The sequence below is a fragment of the Trachypithecus francoisi genome, unplaced genomic scaffold (genome assembly GCF_009764315.1).
Source record: "Trachypithecus francoisi isolate TF-2019V2 unplaced genomic scaffold, Tfra_2.0 Lachesis_group11, whole genome shotgun sequence".
NCBI lineage: Eukaryota > Metazoa > Chordata > Mammalia > Primates > Cercopithecidae > Trachypithecus > Trachypithecus francoisi.
The window spans coordinates 12,369,188-12,389,777 of NW_022681456.1; the positions used below are offsets into that span (position 1 = coordinate 12,369,188).

The 20,590-nt window shown below is 46.8% G+C and overlaps 1 protein-coding gene across 6 annotated transcripts in view; it reads right to left on the minus strand.

Annotated features, from left to right (window-relative positions):
* RNF10 (ring finger protein 10) overlaps positions 1–20,590 on the minus strand; it is a 50,757-nt gene that overhangs the window by 16,344 nt on the left and 13,823 nt on the right. For all 6 annotated transcript variants that reach the window (XR_004439543.1, XR_004439542.1, XM_033220370.1 and 3 more), the window contains 5 exons: positions 12,437–12,636; positions 10,316–10,406; positions 6,363–6,547; positions 6,147–6,283; positions 723–883 (listed from right to left, as the gene is read on the minus strand). Coding sequence is in view for 4 of the 6 variants with exons in the window: in XM_033220370.1 (XP_033076261.1) it covers positions 723–883; positions 6,147–6,283; positions 6,363–6,547; positions 10,316–10,406; positions 12,437–12,636 (774 nt within the window). In the remaining 2 variants the exon portion in view is untranslated. The remainder of the gene's footprint in view (positions 1–722; positions 884–6,146; positions 6,284–6,362; positions 6,548–10,315; positions 10,407–12,436; positions 12,637–20,590) is intronic.

Here is a 20,590-nt window from a genome sequence, read left to right on the forward strand (position 1 = left end):
GGCCATAATACTTTCTCCACAATATGTCTCAAAACACCTCTAGAATAGAACCTTAACTATTTTCCCGGAAAACAAAAAACTCTCCCTTGCTTTAAGAACATAGTTAATCTGGCTGGGCGCGGTGGCTCAAGCCTGTAAAACCAGCACTTTGGGAGGCCGAGACGGGCGAATCACAAGGTCAGGAGATCGAGACCATCCTGGCTAACACGGTGAAACCCCGTCTCTACTAAAAACTACAAAAAAAAAAAACTAGCCGGGTGACGTGGCGGCGCCTGTAGTCTCAGCTACCTGGGAGGCTGAGGCAGGAGAATGGCGTGAACCCGGGAGATGGAGCTTGCAGTGAGCTGAGATCGCGCCACTGCACTCCAGCCTGGGTGACAGAGCGAGACTCCGTCTCAAAAAAAAAAAAAAAAAGAACATAGTTAATCTAAAAAACTCCATTGTCACAATTAGTTATAAAACCATTTTGACTTGCTCCTTTCAGCTCTAGAAAGAGCTTTAAAAGCCCTAGGTTAAACCTTCTCCCCTGTCATCAAAGCCCAAAACAAATGGACTTTTTTAGCCATTTTCTGCTTATTGTCTTAAATGTGGAATGGAACTAATTTAACCCCAGTGTCCATCAACTCACCCCCAACACAGTGAAAAGGCTTAGCATTTCTGGTTTTCACCAGAGACCGCTGAGAGAGTGAAAAGGTTTTAGTGTCTTCAATGCATCCTCTCACCTTGAGCTCCTGGATAGCTGCCTCAATAAAGCAGGACTCGGGAGTGTGCTTCTCCTCTGCCAGCTGCTGCTCTAGTGCTACTTTCTCCTCCAGAACTACCCGGTGCAGCACCTGCTCCTTAGAGGCCAGCAGCAACTTGGAGTACTGGCTGTGTTGTTCATCTATAAGAAGGCCAGCAAGACCAAAGAAATGCAACACTCAAAGCTCATGACGGTGTAGCTAAATAAAAATTTTCAAATACAGCCTTTTCTCTGGGGTGAAAATAGGATAATTCCCTAAGAAAATAATTTAACAATAGTCTTAAAATAAGTTCTATAGCTCTGTAGCTCTGTTCTTGATACAAGAAATCTTTTTTTTTTTTTTTTGAGAAGGAGTCTCGCTCTGTTGCCCAGGCTGGAGTGCAGTGACCAGATCTCACATCACTGCAAGCTCCGCCTCCGGGGTTACGCCATTCTCCTGCCTCAGCCTCCCGACTAGCTGGGACTACAGGCGCCCGCCACCTCACCCGGCTAGTTTTTTGTATTTTTTAGTAGAGACGGGGTTTCACCATGTTAGCTAGGATGGTCTCGATCTCCTGACCTCATGATCCGCCAGTCTCAGCCTCCCAAAGTGCTGGGATTACAGGCTTAAGCCACCGCACCTGGCCTTGACACAAGAAATCTAAGAAACCCAGAGATGCAGTCAAAACTTTAGCCACACAATGTTTATTATTACAGCATTGTATGTAATATCAGAAAAACTCAAACCAGCCAGGCACCGTGGCTCACACCTGTAATCCCAGCACTTTGGGAGGTCGAGGCGGGTAGATCACTTGAGGTCAGGAGTTAGAGACTAGCCTGACCAACATGGTGAAACCCCGTCTCTACTAAAGATACAAAAAATTAGTTGGGTGTGGTGGTGCATGCCTGTAATCCCAGCTACTCGGGAGGATGAGGCAGGAAAACTGCTTGAACCTGGAAGGCAGGGGTCGCAGTGAGCCAAGATCATGCCACTGCACTCCAGCTTGAGCAACAAAAGCAAAACTGTCTCAAAAAAAAAAAAGAAAAAAAAAAGCAAAGCTCAAACCAACCAGTAAAACCAACAATAAAGAATAAAGAATAAAGAAATGGTGGCCCAGCGCAGTGGCTCACACCTGTAATCCCAGCACTTTGGGAGGCTGAGGCAGGTGGATTGCCTAAAGTTGGGAGTTCGAGACCAGCCTGGCCAACATGGAGAAATCCCGTCTCTACTAAAAATACAAAAAATTAGCTGGGCATGGTGACAGGTGCCTGTAATCCCAGCTACTAGGGAGGCTGGGGTAAGAGAATCACTTGCACCCAGGAGGCGGAGGTAAGCCGAGATCACACCATTGCACTCCAGCCTGGGCAACAAGTGCAAAACTCTGTCTCAAAAAATAAAATTAATAAAAATAAGATCAGGCAGAGCACAGTGGCTCACGCCTGTAATCCCAGCACTTTGGCTGAGGTGGGCGGATCACAAGATCAAGAGATCGAGACCATCCTGGCCAACATGGTGAAACTCCATCTCTACTAAAAATACAAAAATTAGCCAGGCGTGATGGTGGGCGCCTGTAATCTCAGCTACTCAGGAGGCTGAGGCAGGAGAATCTCTTGAAACTGGGAGGTGGAGGTTGCAGTGAGACAAGATCACACCATTGCACTCCAGAATGGGCAACAGAGCAAGACTCCGTCTCAAAAAAAAAAAGAAGTTCAAGACCAGCTTAGCAACACAGCAAGACCTCTCTGCCAAAAATAAAAAATTAACTACACCACCATGCCCAGTTAACATTTTTAAATTTAAATTTTTAATTTTTAAATTAAATTTAAATTTTATATTTTAATTTTTAAATTAAATTTAAATTTAATTGTAATTAATTAATTAATGAGAGGCTGAGGCAGGAGAATTTGAGCCTAGGAGGTCGAGGCTGCAGTGAACCATGACCATGCCACTGCACTCCAGCCGGGGCGAAAAAAAAAGAGTTAATGACATGATAGTATGTTCATTAACCAAAATTCTGTGGACACTGAAAATGGTTTTCTTTTTTATTTATTTTGAGATGGAGTCTCCCTCTGTCACCTAGGCTGGAGTGCAGTGGTGCAATCTCAGTTCACCACAACCTCCACCATCCTGTGTTCATGCAATTCTCCTGCTTAGCCTCCTGAGTAGCTGGGATTTAGGCACGTGCCACCACACCAAAATTTTTTTTTTTTTTTTTTTTAAGTAGAGATGGATTTTCACCATGTTGGCCAAGCTGGTCTCGAACTCCTGACCTCAAGTGATTCACCCGCGTCGGTCTCCCAAAGTGCTGAGATTACAGGCGTGAGCCACCGTACCCGGCCTAGAAGTGTTTTTCTAAGTGGTCAATTAGGGACATGGAGAAATACAGATGCTGACTTGCAAATCAAATCCCAATCTCACAAAAATATACATGCATAGAAAAAATATATATAGATAAGGTTCTGGGGCGCCTTTGAATAAAGGCATCATGGATGACTTATTTGTTTTACTTCCCTCCTCCACATTTTCTGTACTTTTATTTATTTATTTATTTTTTGAGAGACAGAGTCTCACTTGTGTCGCCCAGGCTGGTTCTGGCAATTCTCCTGCCTCAGCTGCGGAGTAGCTGGAACTACAGGCGCACGCCACCACACGCAGCTAATTTTTTGTATTTTAGTGGAGACGGGTTTCACCGTGTTGGCCAGGCTGGTCTGGAACTCCTGAGCTCAAGTAATCCACCCGCTTTGGCCTCCCGAAGTGCTAGGATTACAGGCGTGAGCCACTGTGCCTGGCCCACATTTTCTGTACTTTCTAAGTAGCTTAAAACAATGTTATCTTTGGGAGGCCGAGACAGGCGGATCACAAGGTCAGGAGATCGAGACCATCCTGGTGAACACGGTGAAACCCCGTCTCTACTAAAAAAATACAAAAAACTAGCCGGGCGAGGTGGCGGGCGCCTGTAGTCCCAGCTACTTGGGAGGCTGAGGCAGGAGAATGGCATAAACCCGGGAGGCGGAGCTTGCAGTGAGCTGAGATCCGGCCACTGCACTCCAGCCTAGGTGACAGAGCGAGACTCCGTCTCAAAAAAAAATGTTATCTTCAGACCTTCTTGATATGCCGTTTTCCTACCCTCAAATATCATAGTATCTGCCCAGAGATAACATTTGCAAATTTGATTATGTATCCTTCAAATCTTTTTCTATATAATTACATACCCACGTTTATAAAGAAATAAAAGGCCTGTAATCTCAGCACTTTGGGAGGCCGAGGTGGGTGGATCACAAGGTCAGGAGATCGAGACCATCCTGGTGAACACGGTGAAACCCTGTCTCTACTAAAAATATAAAAAATTAGCCGGGCGTGGTGGCGGGCGCCTGTAGTCCCAGCTACTCGGGAGGCTGAGGCAGAAGAATGGCGTGAACCGGGAGGTGGAGTTTGCAGTGAGCTGAGATCGCACCACTGCACGACTCTGCCTAAAAAAAAAAAAAAAAAAAAAAAAAAAAAAAAAAAAAAAAAAAGAAGAAATAAAGGCTTTGGCGGGGTGCAGTGGCTCACGCCTGTAATCCCAGCACTTGGGAAGCCAAGGTGGGCAGATCATGAGGTCAGGAGATCGAGACCATCCTGGCTAACATGGCAAAACCCCGTCTCTACCAGAAATACAAAAAATTAGCCGGGTGTGGTAGTGGGCACCTGTAGTCCCAGCTACACGGGAGGCTGAGGCAGAAGAATGGCGTGGGCTGGGCGCGGTGGCTCAAGCCTGTAATCCCAGCACTTTGGGAGGCCGAGACGGGCGGATCACAAGGTCAGGAGATCGAGACCATCCTGGCTAACACCGTGAAACCCCGTCTCTACTAAAAAAAAAAAAAAAAAATACAAAAAACTAGCCGGGCGAGGTGGCAGGCGCCTGTAGTCCCAGCTACTCGGGAGGCTGAGGCAGGAGAATGGCGTAAACCCGGGAGGCGGAGCTTGCAGTGAGCTGAGATCCGGCCACTGCACTCCAGCCTGGGCGACAGAGCTAGACTCCGTCTCAAAAAAAAAAAAAAGAATGGCGTGAACACAGGAGGCGGAGCTTGCAGTAAGCCAAGATCACGCCACTGCACTCCAGCCTGGGCGATAGAACTAGACTCATCTCAAAAAAAAAAAAAAAAAAAGAAATAAAGGTTTCATCATAAATGACAATAACATCTTGTTCTGCAGCTTATTTTTCATTTCATGTTTTTTTTTCCATCTCAAAAAAAAGAAAAGAAAATCTCAGATACAAGTTTCATTCTCATAAAATCAAATTGGCTGGGCACGGTGGCTAGTGCTTGTAATCCTAGCACTTTGGGAGGCAAGGTGGGCGGATCCTCTAAGCTCGGGAGTTCGAAACTAGCCTGCCAACATGGTGAAATCCCATCTCAACTAAAAATACAAACTTAGCCAGGCGTGGTGGTGTGCGCCTGTAGTCCCAGCTACCCAGGAGGCTGAGGCATGAGAATCGCCTGAAACCGGGAGGCAGAGGTTGTAGTGAGCCAAGATTGTGCCATTGCTCTCCAACCTGGGTGACAGAGCCAGACTCCGTGTCAAAAAAAATAAAATAAAAATAAAATTTATCAATATTTTATAGTATCTATCATTTCAGCCTGGCTGAAAAATCCACCCATATCTGAAGAATTTTTTTAAATTAATACACATTTTTAATGTTTTAAGTTGTTAAACATTTAAACAGTCAAAATCACTAGGAAAAAATATTACACACACATATTTACCACCCAAATTAGAACACACAATCCTTCAGACAGAGGCACATCTGAGGATTTACAAAAAATTATATTTTCTTTTAAATAAAAGGGTTAAAACTTTCGGATTTTTTACATTTACTTCTTCAATCTATCTGGAATTAATTTCATGAATGGTATGAAATAGGAATCTAATTTTATTTTTCCTTAGGAAGAATCAATTGTTGCCAATACCATTTATTGAGAAATCTATCTTTTCCTCAGAGACTGAAATGCTATTTTAATCAAATGCTCACTTCTGTATGAAACACAGGGAATACATCTCTGGCATTCATTGTGAGCACTTATCACACTCTTTATCCTAATGGCCAGTCTACCAGTCTGTCTCTTTTATCGGACTACTGAGTTTCTCGACGACAGGCACCAAGACTGGCTGACTATAGAATCCCTAAGACTGGGCACAGTGAAAGACACTATGCAATAAAACTTTGTGAAATGAAAAATTAGGATGTATATATTAAACAAACTTGAAACCAATAATTAATCTACTCTGTACAAACTCCACGCTAACCTACTGGAATCCTATGACTAATGTGAACATGCTAGATCTGCCTTGCCCAAAGACTTAATTTTCCGACACTATGTATCTATTCAATCACCTTAAAGGATGTACCCAGGATTACTGGACCCCAAAATTGAAAGAACTCACCTCCTAGATGAATGGGATGGTCTACATTCATCCATTTGGATTTGGGCAAAGCCACCAACACCCCTTTCTCCCTCTTCATCAGCTGCATCGTAATGGTATCACCAACAACATACTGACGTGACTCTGTGGCAACAACACTGAAACATGGACACTTATATGTAGCAGGGCAAGGAGTGAACAGACTGGGACCTAATTGAGTAAATGTCTCAATCTCACCTCTTGAGATCCTTCTTATGCACAGAACTGTAACAGATGGGACATTTACTCCACATCTTCTCACTCAGTGAAAGATAGTGCAGGATGCATGCCCAGCAGAAGATGTGTCCACAACGAGTTATCTTGGCTGCAGTAGGTGGATAGAGGCATATTGGGCAAGATGGCACTTCATGGCTACAAATGCGCTGAAACAAAATGCCACCAGAAGGTTCACTGCTTGCAGAATTGATTAGGGACTATTAAAGTTACAGGCCTCTCTACTCTCTCATCCCCATCCCTCTCATCTCTATCCCTGTACATCCTTATACTCAACATATCTTCCTAAAACTGTTTAACAGTGTAGATACATGTATGATAGCTTTTTTTTTTTTTTTTTTTGAGATGGAGTCTCGCTCTGTCACCCAGACTGGAGTGCAGTGGTGCAATCTCGGCTCACTGCAAGCTCCGTCTCCTGGGTTCACACCATTCTCCTGCCTCAGCCTCCGAGTAGCTGGCACTACGGGCGCCCGCCACCCCGCCCGCCTAAATTTTTTCTATTTTTAGTAGAGACAGGGTTTCACCGTTAGCCAGGATGGTCTCAATCTCCTGACCTTGTGATCTGCCCGCCTCAGCCTCCCAACGTGCTGGGATTACAGGCATGAGCCACCGCGCCCGGCTTTGTATGACAGCCTTTTAAGCAAATCACTAAGGAAACCATAATAACGGTTTAATATAATAAAACTAACACACGACAGGTATTTGGGGGGTTCTATTTTACATAGAAAAAAATTACAAATCACTATATTCCCATTTGTAAAAAATCTTAATTTGTATGCATAAAGGCCTAAAAAGGGTCTAGAAGTAATCTACCAGTAATTTCCAATAGAGAACACATTAAAAAGACTTCACTTATGTGACTAAATTTTTTTTTTTTTTTTTTTTTTTTTTGAGACGGAGTCTTGCTCTGCCACCCGGGCTGGAGTGCAGTGGCCGGATCTTAGCTCACTGCAAGCTCCGCCTCCCGAGTTTACGCCATTCTCCTGCCTCAGCCTCCTGAGTAGCTGGGACTACAGGCGTAGTCGCCCAGCTAGTTTTTTTGTATTTTTTAGTAGAGACGGGGTTTCACCATGTTAGCCAGGATGGTCTCAATCTCCTGACCTCGTGATCCGCCCGTCTCGGCCTCCCAAACTGCTGGGATTACAGGCTCGAGCCACTGCGCCCGGCCCTAATTTTTTTTTTAATAAAACAAGTTTTTATGCCTTCTATGCCATTCTCAAATGATTTTATACATTTTGACAGTAGTGAGAGTTCAAGCTTTAAGGTCAAAAGCCCCTGCTCATACAAAAAAAAAAAGGGTCCATCATTTTGAAATTATTGTTCTTCAACAGATACTATATTAGGACCAACAAGGGGATACCAAGAGTTTGTAACTTCAGTAGAAAATGCATCAGTGGGCTGGGCGCGGTGGCTCACGCCTGTAATCCCAGCACTTTGGGAGGCCGAGACGGGCGGATCATGGGGTCAGGAGATCGAGACCATCCTGGCTAACACGGTGAAACCCTGTCTCTACTAAAAACACAAAACTAGCCGGGCGTGTGGTGGGCGCCTGTAATCCTAGCTGCTCGGGAGGCTGAGGCAAGAAAATGGCGTGAACCCAGGAGGCGGAGCTTGCAGTGAGCTGAGATCGCGCCACTGCACTCCAGCCTGGGCAACAGAGCGAGACTCCGTCTCAAAAAAAAAAAAAAGAAAATACATCAGTGGCTTTGAAAGTGCAACTGAAGCTGGGCGTGGTGGCTCACGCCTGCAATTCCAACACTTTAGAGGGCCGAGACAGGTCGATCACTTGAGGCTGGGAGTTTGAGACAAGCCTGGACAACACAGTAGAACCCCATCTCCAATAAAAATACAAAAATTGGCCAGGCATAGTGGTGCGCACCTGTAATCCTAGCTACTCAGGAGGCTGAGGCACGAGAATTGCTTTAACCCAAGAGGTGGAGGTTACAGTGAGCCGACATCGCACCACTGCACTCCAGCTGGGGCGATACAGCAAGACTGTCTCAAAAAAAAAAACGCCAGGCACGGCCGGGCGCGGTGGCTCAAGCCTGTAATCCCAGCACTTTGGGAGGCCGAGACGGGCGGATCACGAGGTCAGGAGATCGAGACCATCCTGGCTAACACGGTGAAACCCCGTCTCTACTAAAAAATACAAAAAAAATTAGCCGGGCGAGGTGGCGGGCGCCTGTAGTCCCAGCTACTCGGGAGGCTGAGGCAGGAGAATGGCGTGAACCTGGGAGGCGGAGCTTGCAGTGAGCTGAGATCCGGCCACTGCACTCCAGCCTGGGCGGCAGAGCCAGACTCCGTCTCAAAAAAAAAAAAAAAAAAAAAAAAAAAAAAAAAAACGCCAGGCACAACGGCTCATGCCTGTAATCCCACCACTTTGGGAAGCCGAGGCAGGAGGATCACCTGAGGTCAGGAATCCCAGCCTGACCAACACGGAGAAACCCCATCTCTACTAAAAAAAAAATTAGCCGGGAATGGTGGTATTATGCCTGTAGTCCCAGTTACTTAGGAGGCTGAGGCAGGAGAACCTCTTGAACCTGGGAGTCCGTGGAGGTTGCAGTGAGCTGAGATCGCACCACTGTACTCCAGTCTAGGCAACAAGAGCGAAACTCTTTTTTTTTTTTGAGGCGGAGTCTCGCTCTGTCGCCCAGACTGGAGTGCAGTGGCCAGATCTCAGCTCACTGCAAGCTCCGCCTCCCGGGTTTACGCCATTCTCCTGCCTCAGCCTCCTGACTAGCTGGGACTACAGGCGCCCGCCACCTCGCCCGGCTAGTTTTTGTATTTTTAGTAGAGACGGGGTTTCACCGTGTTAGCCAGGATGGTCTCGATCTCCTGACCTCGTGATCCGCCCGTCTCGGCCTCCCAAAGTGCTGGGATTACAGGCTTGAGCCACCGCGCCCGGCCTGAAACTCTTTTTTAAAAAAAAAAAAAAAAGTACAACTGGGCCAGGCACAGTGGCTCACGTCTGTAACCCCAACACTTTGGGAGACTAAGGTGGGTGGATCACTTGCAGTCAGGAGTTCAAAACCAGCCTGGCCAACAAGGTGAAACCCCTTCTCTACCAAAAATACAAAAATTAGTCAGGCATGGTGGCTGGCGCCTGTAATCCCAGCTACTTAGCAAGCTGAGGCACGAGAATTGCTTGAACCCTGGAGGCAGAGGTTGCAGTGAGCCAAGATCACGCCACTGTACTGTGGCCTGGGCAACAGAGTGAGACTCTGTCTCAAAAAAGAAAAGTACGGCCGGGCGCGGTGGCTCACGCCTGTAATCCCAGCACTTTGGGAGGCCGAGGTGGGAGGATCACGAGGTCAGGAGATCGAGACCATCCTGGTTAACACGGTGAAACCCCATCTCTATTTAAAAAATACAAAAAATTAGCCAGGCGTGGTAGCGGGCGCCTGTAGTCCCAGCTACTCGGGAGGCTGAGGCAGGAGAATGGTGTGAACCCGGGAGGCGGAGCTTGCAGTGAGCCGAGATCATGCCACTGCACTCCAGCGTGGGCGACAGAGCGAGACTCCGTCTCAAAAAAAAGTACAACTGTGTGGCTCATTCATGTGCTCACCTGCCACAAAGATGAGGCCTACTTTGATAGTGATTGCTATGAATGGTTGCCACTGAAGCAATGGCCCCGTAATGAGCCCAACCCAGGTCAGGAGGGTAAGAGGTTACTACTTCCCAGCTTACACATCTTCAGATCAGAGCCTTTCATACACCATCCCTACAGGTCAGAGCCAGTTAGTCACAAAATGGACTCCAGGAAGAACCAGGAACTGACCTCTGGGAAACATCTAAAGAAAGGCCAGGCAGAAAAGGCTATCAAGCAGTGAACACAGCCAACAGCTGCTGCGTCCCACAGTGCCTTTATTTAGTGCTGTCTCCCATTCATAGCTTATGGGTTTGGCTGAGCTACTCACCACTTGTTCCACAAAGTCCCAGTTAACTAATGTATCAGGATCAGCAAAATGAGCTGTGTAGTCTTGGTCTTCACACACCACAAATTGGCAGCTAGAAATAGGAAAGAAGACAGGAAAAAGCTAGACTGTTAGAATCTACCAATAAGCCCTCAGCAGAAATTGTCATCTATTCACTTAGAAATCAAATGCAGGTCATTAGCAGCCGTGGTTCATGAGGCACTGCACTAGGACCTCAGCCTCAGTTCTGAACTCTGGCTCTGGAAAGAACCCAAAGACTCAGCAGGCAGAAGTCTAAATCCATGAACTGTTTTCTTCTGCTTCCAAGTCCAGCCAAATTCCCTGAAGGCATCCCTTGAACTAAAATTAACCTAGACTGTGACTCCATCAAATAGCAGTAAGCCAGATTTCCCCTCACCCCTTAGAACCCCAGAAAATAGCTAGTCTTCAAGACAGCTGAAAAGATTGTTCTCGGCCAGGCACCGTGGCTCAAACGTGTAATCCCAGCACTTTGGGAGGCCAAGGCGGGTGGATCACTTGAGGTCAGGAGTTAGAGACCAGCCTGACCAACAGGGTGAAACAACATCTCTACTAAAAATAGAAAACTTAGGCCAGGTGCGGTGGCTCACGCCTGTAATCCCAGCACTTTGGAAGGCCAAGGTGGGCGAATCACAAGGTCTAGAAGATCAAGACCATCCTGGCTAACATAGTGAAACCCCGTCTCTACTAAAAACACAAAAAAAATTAGCTGGGCGTGGTGGCACGTGCCTGTAGTCCCACCTACTCAGGAGGCTAAGGTAGGAGAATCACTTGAACCCGAGAGGCACAGGTTGCAGTGAGGCGAGATCACGCCACTACACTCCAGCCTAGGCGACAGAGGGAGACTCTGCCACCAAAAAAAAAAAAAAAAAAAAACAAAAACACTGTCATCACTATTTGAAACCAGTTCATATAAAGTACAAAAAGGTTACTTCAGTCTAGATTCTAGGTCAAATCTTAAATTATGACTAAGGCCACACAAAAGGAAACAAAAGGGGATCATATTTGAGTAAATACATGCCAAGCACTTCAACTTGTCACTCAATTGTCTCTTAAGAAATTTTCTCCTCCTTGTTGGGCGCGGTGGCTCATGCCTGTAATCCCAGCACTTGGGGAGACCAAGACGGGGGAATCACGAGGTCAGGAGAACAAGACCATCCTGGCTAACATGGTGAAACCCCATCTCTACTAAAACTACAGAAACAAAATTAGCCAGGAGAGGTGGCAGGTGCCTGTAGTCCCAGCTACTCGGGAGACTTAGGCAGGAGAATGGCGTCAAGCTCCGGGAGGTAGAGCGTGCAGTGAGCCAAGATCGCGCCACTGCACCCCAGCCTGGGCAACAGAGCGAGACTGTCTCAAAAAAAAAAAAAAAAAAAAAAAAAAATTTTTCTTCCTGGCCGGGCACAGTGGCTCATGCTTGTAATCCCAGCACTTTGGAGGCCGAGGCAGATGGATCACGAGGTCAGAAGTTTGAGACCAGCCTGGCCAATATGGTGATTCCCCCCGCCTTGGTCTCCCAAAGTGCTGGGATTACAGGCATGAGCCACTGCATCTCTATCAAACAAAAAAAAATACAAAAATTAGACAGGTGTGGTGGTGCACACCTGTAGTCCCAGCTATTTGGGAGGCTGAGGCCAAAAAATGGCTTAAACCCAGAAGGCGGAGGTTGCAGTGAGCTGAGATCACGCCACAGCACTCTAACCCAGGTGACAAAGCGAGACTCTGTCTCAAAAAATAAAAAAAAATTTCCTCTTCCTTATAAAGGAGAGGCTGAATCTCAAAGCAGTTAAGTGACTTACCTAAGGTCAAAGGCCGAAACAAGATTCAAATCTGGGTCCAATTCCAAACATGCTTTCTACCTCATCATGATACTAACACAATTATTTAAGCATTAAGTACCAAAAACATCCACCTGGAAAGTGGGTAAAAGGAAGGAAGGGTGGGGCAGTGGTAAACAGAAAAAGAACAAGACCAATTCCCTTTCTGCTTCTTTCCCACAATAGCTTTAAAAAAGCCTCTTCACAGCGGCACCAGTTATCCAGAGAGTCCCACTTTCCCTTTTCTCTGAAGGGTAGCAATACTCACTTGGCCTGTAAAAAGAGTTCTTTGTTAAAAGGCTTATGTCCCCACTTGTTCCTTTTTCCCCAGCTACCATGTCCACTGCTTTCAAAGTGACCCGTCTGGCCACGGGGTTCAAAAGTGAAATTCAACAAGTGGTTCAGGTTGATCTTCTTGGGACCAGAGAACTGGGCAGGGCTAAACTCTGCCCGTTGAGCCTCTGCTACCTAGGGAGAATGAGAATGAATCAGTATTTCAGATTAGGATGACACTTACTGATTTACAGCAGAAACCCCAAAAAAAACCCCTCCTTCTACACAAATTTTTTTTTCCCCCAAGACACAGTCTCACTCTGTCACCCAGGCTGGAGTGCAGTGGTACAATCTTGGCTCACTGCAATCTCTGCCTCCCAGGTTCAAGTGATTCCCCTGCCTCAGCCTCCTGAGTGGCTGGGATTATAGGCATGTGGGATTAAACGATGCCCAGCTGGTTTTTGTATTTTTAGTGGAGACAGGGTTTGGCCATGTTGGCCAGGCTGGTCTCAAACTCTTGACCTCAGGAGATCCCCTCACCTCAGCCTCCCAAAGTACTGGGATTATAGGCGTGAGCCACCTCGCCAGCCTACATAGCTTAAAGTATTAACTAAAGGCCTGGCACGGTGGCTCACGCCTGTAATCCCAGAACTTTGGGAGGCCAAGGCAGGCTTGAACTTGAGTTCAGGAATTCGAGACTAGCCTCGCCAACATGGCGAAACCCCGTCTCTACTGAAAATACAAAAATTAGTCAGTGGCAGTGGTGGGCGCCTGTTATCCCATCTACTCAGGAGGCTGAGGTGGGACAATCGCTTGAACCCAGGAGACAGACAGAGGTTGTAGTGAGCCGAGATCGCACCACTGCATTCCAGCCTGGGCGACAGAGACCCTGTTTCAGAAAAAAATAAAAAATTTAAAAAAAGTATTAACTAAAAAGGCTGCTTTTTATATGGAGTAGCCATTCTTTTATTCCTTTTTCAAAAAATTAAATAAGACTGGGCACTGTGGCTCACACCTGTAATCCCACCACTTTGGGAGGCCAAGGTGGGCGATCACTAAAAATACAAAAAAATTAGCCAGGTGTGGTGGCAGGCGCCTGTAATCCCAGCTACTCGGGAGGCTGAGGCAGGAGAATCGCTTGAACCTAGGAGTGGGAGGTTGCAGTGAGCTGAGATCATGCCACTGCACTCCAGCCTGTGCAACAAGAGCGAAACTGTATCACAAAAAAAAAAAAAATTAAAACAGGCTTAAAGCAAAAGACCTTCCCAGGAGGGGGTAATACAAAAGCCTATCCCAAGAGTGAATGGAAGTGAAGAGGAGAAAAGAGCCTTTACAACAGGACTAAACTGTTTCATCTGCCCTGCCAAGTGACAGTTAACCGTTCAAGGACAAAACCCAGAATGAATGTGTCTAGCTATCTTGAATCACAAAGATTTACTTAACTGGATTAATATTTTCAACAGTCCCATAGGACTCCTACACCTTCACTCTTATTAACTACTTGTTCTTTGGTCTGCTTCTGGCAAAGTGAGCCTGTGTAGCCACACTCTGGAGGTGGCCTGCAGGCAGAGCTGCTAACTGCCCTAGGTTCTGGATCCTACCAGACCTCCCATCTAAGACACAGTTATTCGTTGTTAATTAAAACTGACAGAACTGGAACATGTAGGCAAACTAGCTCTGTGTCCAGAAATAAACCCAATCAGCAGATTCAGCAACAATTTATAAGGTTGGTCAAGAAACCATACGAGAAACACCACTGCAAGCAAAGATGGAAGAAATCACATCAATGTGTATTTCAGGCCTCTTAACATTCCCAAATTGCAGTAAAATGAATGGAAGTCAGCTACAGCATTTCCCAACTCCCCTTTCCCATTTAATGTTATAAACACTTCGCTAGTCACCTCAAATACCTGCCTACCATTCATGATGTTGCATGGGTATACCAGAGCTTAACGCCCTATTGTATGGCACAGATTGTTCGAGAGCTTTTCCAATGTTTCAAGATAATGCTGTGAGAGGCCGGGCACGGTGGCTCAAGCCTGTAATCCTAGCACTTTGGGAGGCCGAGACGGGCGGATCACGAGGTCAGGAGATCGAGACCATCCTGGCTAACACTGTGAAACCCCGTCTCTACTAAAAAGAAAAACAAAAAACTAGCTGGGCGAGGTGGCGGGCGCCTGTAGTCCCAGCTACTCGGGAGGCTGAGGCAGGAGAATGGCGTAAACCCGGGAGGCGGAGCTTGCAGTGAGCTGAGATCCGGCCACAGCACTCCAGCCCGGGCGACAGAGCGAGACTCCGTCTCAAAAAAAAAAAAAAAAAAAGATAATGCTGTGAGAAACACATTTTTTGATACATTTATGCACAAATACTTGAGCACCTACAATTACTTCTTTTGAATGTACAGGAGGAATTATTGGGTCAAAGCAAAGGCAAACTTCAGGCTTTTGCTGCTTAGTCAAATTTGAAGATTTTTGCTAAGCAGCACTTGCACATACAAAAAGAGGTATGATGAAAGGCAATTTCTCTTCCAGAAGCAATGAACATATTCTGAGATATTCTATACATACAGACATGGTATATGACCTTTGATATGGTTTGGATTTTGTCCCTTCCCAAATCTCATGTGTAATCCCCAATATTGGTGGAGGGGTCTGGTGAAAGGTGATTAGGTCATGCGGGCAGACTCCCCGCTTGCTGTTCTCATGACAGTGAGTTCTCAGGAGATCTGGTTGTTTAAAAGTATGTAGCACTGGTCGGGCGCGGTGGCTCACGCCTGTAATGCCAGCACTTTGGGAGGCCGAGGCAGGCAGATCACGAGGTCAGGAGATCAAGACCATCCTGGCTAACACAGTGAAACCCTGTCTCTACTAAAAACACAAAAAATTAGCCAGGCGTGGTGGCGGGCACCTGCAGTCCCAGCTACTCGGGAAGCTGAAGCAGAAGAATGGTGTGAACCCAGGAGGCAGAGGTTGCAGTAAACCGAGATAGTGCCACTGCACTCCAGCCTGGGTGACAGAGCGAGATTCCGTCTCGAAAACAAAACAAAACAAAACAAACAAAAACTACGTAGCACTTCCTCTTACGTAGTCTTCCTCCTAAGATGTGTCTGCCTCCCCTTCACCTTCTGCCGTAAGTTTCCTGAGGCCTCCCCAGCCATGTTTCCTGTACAGCCTGCAGAACTGTGAGTCAATTAAACCTCTCTTCTTCATAAATTACCCAGTCTGAGGTAGTTCTTAACAGTAACGAGAAAATGGACTAATACAACCTTTAAAAATAAATACAAAGCTAGACACGGTGATGCACACCTGCACTCTCAGCCACTCAGGAGGCTGAAAAGGGTCACGTGAGCCCAGGAATTCAAGGCTGCAGTGGACTATGATCACACTTGTGAATAGCCACTGCACTCCAGCCTGGGCAACACGGTGAGACTCTGTGTCTAAAAAATAAAATCTACACTTTGGGAGGCTGAGGTGGGCGGATCACGAGGTCAGGAGATCGAGACCCTCCTGGCTAACATGGTGAAACCCCGTCTCTACTAAAAATACAAAAAACCAGCCGGGCGTGGTTGCGGGCGCCTGTAGTCCCAGCTACTCGGAGGCTGAGGCGGGAGAATGGCGGGAACCCGGGAGGCGGAGCTTGCAGTGAGCCGAGATCACGCCACTGCACTCCAGCCTGGGCGACACAGCGAGACTCCGTCTCAAAAAAAATAAATAAATAAAATCTAAAATTTAAAAATAAAATCAGGATGGGCAACTGGGAGTGGTAGCTCATGCCTGTAATCCCAGCACTTTGGGAGGCTGAGGTAGGCGGATCACCCAAGGTCAGGCACGGGAGGCTGAGGCAGGAGAATTGCTTGAACCCGGGAGGCAGAGGGTGCAGTGAGCCAAGATCACACCATCGCACTCCATTCTTGGTATCAAGAGCAAAACTCCACTTAAAAAAAAAAAAAAAAAAAAAACTAGGATGGGCGCAGTGGCTCACATCTACAATCCAGGGCTTTAGGAGGCCAAGGAGGGAGGATCATCTGAGGCCAGGAGTTTGAGACCAGCCTGGACAACACAGGGATGCAATGTCTCTACAGAAAATTTAAAAATTAGCCAGGTAGGCCGGGCCCAGTGGCTCAAGCCTGTAATCCCAGCACTTTGGGAGGCCGAGACGGGCGGATCACGAGGTCAGGAGATTGAGACCATCCTGGCTAACACGGTGAAACCCCGTCTCTACTAAAAAATACAAAAAACTAGCCGGGCGAGGTGGTGGGCGCCTGTAGTCCCAGCTACTCGGGAGGCTGAGGCAGGAGAATGGCGTAAACCCGGGAGGCAGAGCTTGCAGTGAGCTGAGATCCGGCCACTGCACTCCAGGCTGGGTGACACAGCGAGACTCCGTCTCAAAAAAAAAAAAAAAAAAATTAGACAGGCTTAGTGATGCATGCCTGTAGTCCCATTTACTTGGAAGGCAGAGGTGGGAGGATGATTTGAGCCCAGTAGGTCAAGGCTGCAGTGGGCCACGATCATGCCACTGCACTCCAGCCTGGGCGAAACAGCAAGACTCTGTCTCAAAAATAATAAATTAAAAATAATGAAATACAACTGGGGGTATACCAGTCAGATAACTTCCTTTTTTATATTAACAACCAAGCTTAAAGATAACACCACATTCTGGGCTGGGCACAGTGGCTCACGCCTGTAATCCCAGCACTTTGGGAGGCCGAGGTGGGTGGGTCACGAGGTCAGGAGATCGAGACCATCCTAACACGGTGAAATCCCATCTCTACTAAAAATACAAAAAATTGGCCAGGCACGGTGGCTCACGCCTGTAATCGCAGTACTTTGGGAGGCCGAGGCAGTCGGATCACAAGGTCAGGAGATCAAGACCATCCTGGCTAACGTGGCAAAACTCCGTCTCCACTAAAAATACAAAAAATTAGCCAGGCGTAGTGACAGGCACCTATAGTCCCAGCTACTCGGGAGGCTGAGGCAGGAGAATGGCGTGAACTCAGGAGGCAGAGCTTACAGTGAGCCATGACAGCAACACTGCACTCCAGCCTGGGCGACACAGCAAGACTCCATCTCAAAAAAAAGTAAAAATTAAAAAATAAAATAGTCTGGTGTGGTGGCGGACGCCTGTAGTCCCAGCTACTTGGGAGGCTGAGACAGGAGAATGGCGTGAACCCAGAAGGCGGAGCTGGCAGTGAGCCGAGATTGTGCCACTGCACTCTAGCCTGGGAGACAGAGCAAGACTTCATCAAAAAAAAAAAAAAAAGCCACATTCTGTTTGTTTGCGCAACACAGAAGCCCAAGACTTCCAGGTCATCCCTTATTTTTCATCTCTACATGGCTCTGATCTCTTCAAACAGTGTTCCACCCTCAATGCCCCAAACTTAGATCGAAGAGCTTGTGCTCAGTCAACCAAATCCTCCACATTCTCAACCTTCTATCATCTTCAGCTTGTCCTAGTTGGCCCACTGTCACTTTCTCCGATACCACTTGTACTTCCTGATTATCCTCACAATACCCTGAACTCCAGGTCCTTGACCTCCTCGCCTCCAATTAGCTTGCCCCTCCCATCTCAGCCACCCACACCTACAGGTTTCCCTTCTACAGCTGTAATGTACAATACAGCAGCCACTAGCTACTTGTAGCTACTAAGCACTTGAAATGTGGCTGTACCATGTGGTAAACTTACATTTTAGATATACTGAATTAAATATATTAAAATTGACTTTTTACTTCTGTAGTGCAGGCAGCTAGAAAATGTAAGATTACACACATGGCTTGATATCCTATTAGACAGGAGTGTTCTACAGTCTAGATCAACAACCACAACCTCTTCCACCATCTTAACTTTGAGAATTCTGTTGTCCAGCCAGGAATATACTCCTTCCCCAGGTTTAGTCCTGACTCCAACAATTCTTTACCCTCACTAGGACCTCCAAACCAATGATCCAACACTTCAGATTTGGCTTAGATCCTGTGGTCCACTGCCCACTTCCTTTTTCAAATTTTACTTACTTGCTTATTTATTTAGAGATGGAGTCTCACTCTGTCACCCAAGCTGGAATGCAGTGGTGCGACCTCGGGTCACTGCACCCTCCGCCTCCTGGGTTCAAGCGATTCTCCTGCCTCAGCCTCCCAAGTAACTGGAATTACAGGTGCCTGCCATCATGCCCAGCTAATTTTTGTATTTTCAGTAGAGACGGAGTTTTGCCATGTTAGCCAGGCTGGTCTCCAACTCCTGGCCTCAGGAGATCCACCCTCCTTGGCCTCCCAAAGTGCTGGGATTACAGCTGTGAGTCACTGTGCCCGGCCCCATCACCCACTTCTTCATATATCTTCTGTATTCACCTGGCAAAACCTCCTCCTAATTCAACTCTTTTCCTATTCCACATCAGCCCTGGAGCAGACAAACGGCTAACAAACACAACCACAGCAAACAGCCTCACCACAGTAGACCCTCATGTGCCTGAAAATGCTGCAATCCTAGTACGCTTCTGCAGTCTATTCGTTCCCTCACTTTCCCAGACAACTCCTTCACTCCTCAGGCTTCCAAACCTCCTTTTGGCTCACCTTATGTATTCTACTGAGAAAATCAGAACAATCAGAAAAGAATTCCAACTACCTCCGACCCCACCTCTACCACCAGGCCCTCCTTTTGTTACTAGGAATGAACTGGCAGAGTTGCTATCTAAGCCAACTGCTCCACTTCTCACTAGATCTCAAGGACTCAAGGACATTGCTCAGCAATTCTTTCCCTTTTCCCTGCATCACTTTGCCTCTCGCCAGAACCATCCCATGAGCATAGACATGCTATCATTTCCCTAATCTTAAAATTCCTCAAGCTCGGCCGGGCGCGGTGGCTCAAGCCTGTAATCCCAGCACTTTGGGAGGCCGAGACGGGCGGATCACGAGGTCAGGAGATCGAGACCATCCTGGCTAATACGGTGAAACCCCGTTTCTACTAAAAAATACAAAAAACTAGCCGGGCGACGAGGCGGGCGCCTGTAGTCCCAGCTACTCGGGAGGCTGAGACAGGAGAATGGCGTGAACCCGGGAGGCGGAGCTTGCAGTGAGCTGAGAGCCGGCCACTGCACTCCAGCCTGGGCGGCAGAGCAAGACTCCGTCTCAAAAAAAAAAAAAAAAAAAAAAAATTCCTCAAGCTCATATTCCCTTCAAGCACCGCCTCGTATCTCTGCTCCCCTTTAGAGTAAAGCCACTGAAAAGTACTGTGTAAACTTGCTGTTTCTTCTTCCCACCCTCCTATTCTCTCCAATCTACATGTCATTTTCAAATCCAATGGTCAACTTTCAGTCCTATTCTTAGCTTATCAGCAGCACTTGACAAAACTGATCACCTTCTGCAACACTTTCCAGCTCTCTTCCTCCCGCCCTGACTGTGCTCTTTTGCTGGTTTCTTATCCAAACTCAGGAGTTCAGTTCTTGAACCTAATCTGTTTTTGGAACACTCACTCCTTAATTTATCTTAGTTCCACAGCTTTAAGCACCAACTGTATGCCAACAGATTTCTAACCTGGGTCTCTTCCTTGACTGCTGATTCAGTTAACTACCTACCTCTACTAATATTCTGCTTACATTTATCAAATAGGAATTTTAATGTACATATAACATCTCCAAACTGAAGTTCTTTATCTCAACCCTATTCCCCTCTCCCAAAAAACCTCTGTGCTCTTCCTGAATGTTCTCCATTCCAGCAAAAGGTACCTCAATTGGGCTTATGCCAAAAACATTACTCAACCTTTTCTCTGCTCAGACCCCACATCTAACAAAAAGTCTTGGCTCTATCTGCAAGTAATGTCTCAAATCTTAACGTCTCTCACCACCTCCATCACTCACCCAATTTCAAAGCTTCCATCACTCTCACCAAGAATATCTTTGTAGTCTCTTAACTAGTCTTCCTGCTTCCACTCTTCCCCTTTAAAACTCCAAATCAGGTTACCTTACTTTTCTCCTTAAACCTTTCAATGGCTTCTCATCTCTCTGAACAAAAGCCAAAGTCCTTCAAAGCCCCACATGATCTGATCCCTTTCCTAGTCTTTGGGTACATTTCCTACCTCTCCTCCTCCACTCATGGTAGCCTACTTGCTTTACCTCAAACCAACAAAAGCACTACCACCTCCTGTCCTTTGCATATGCTGT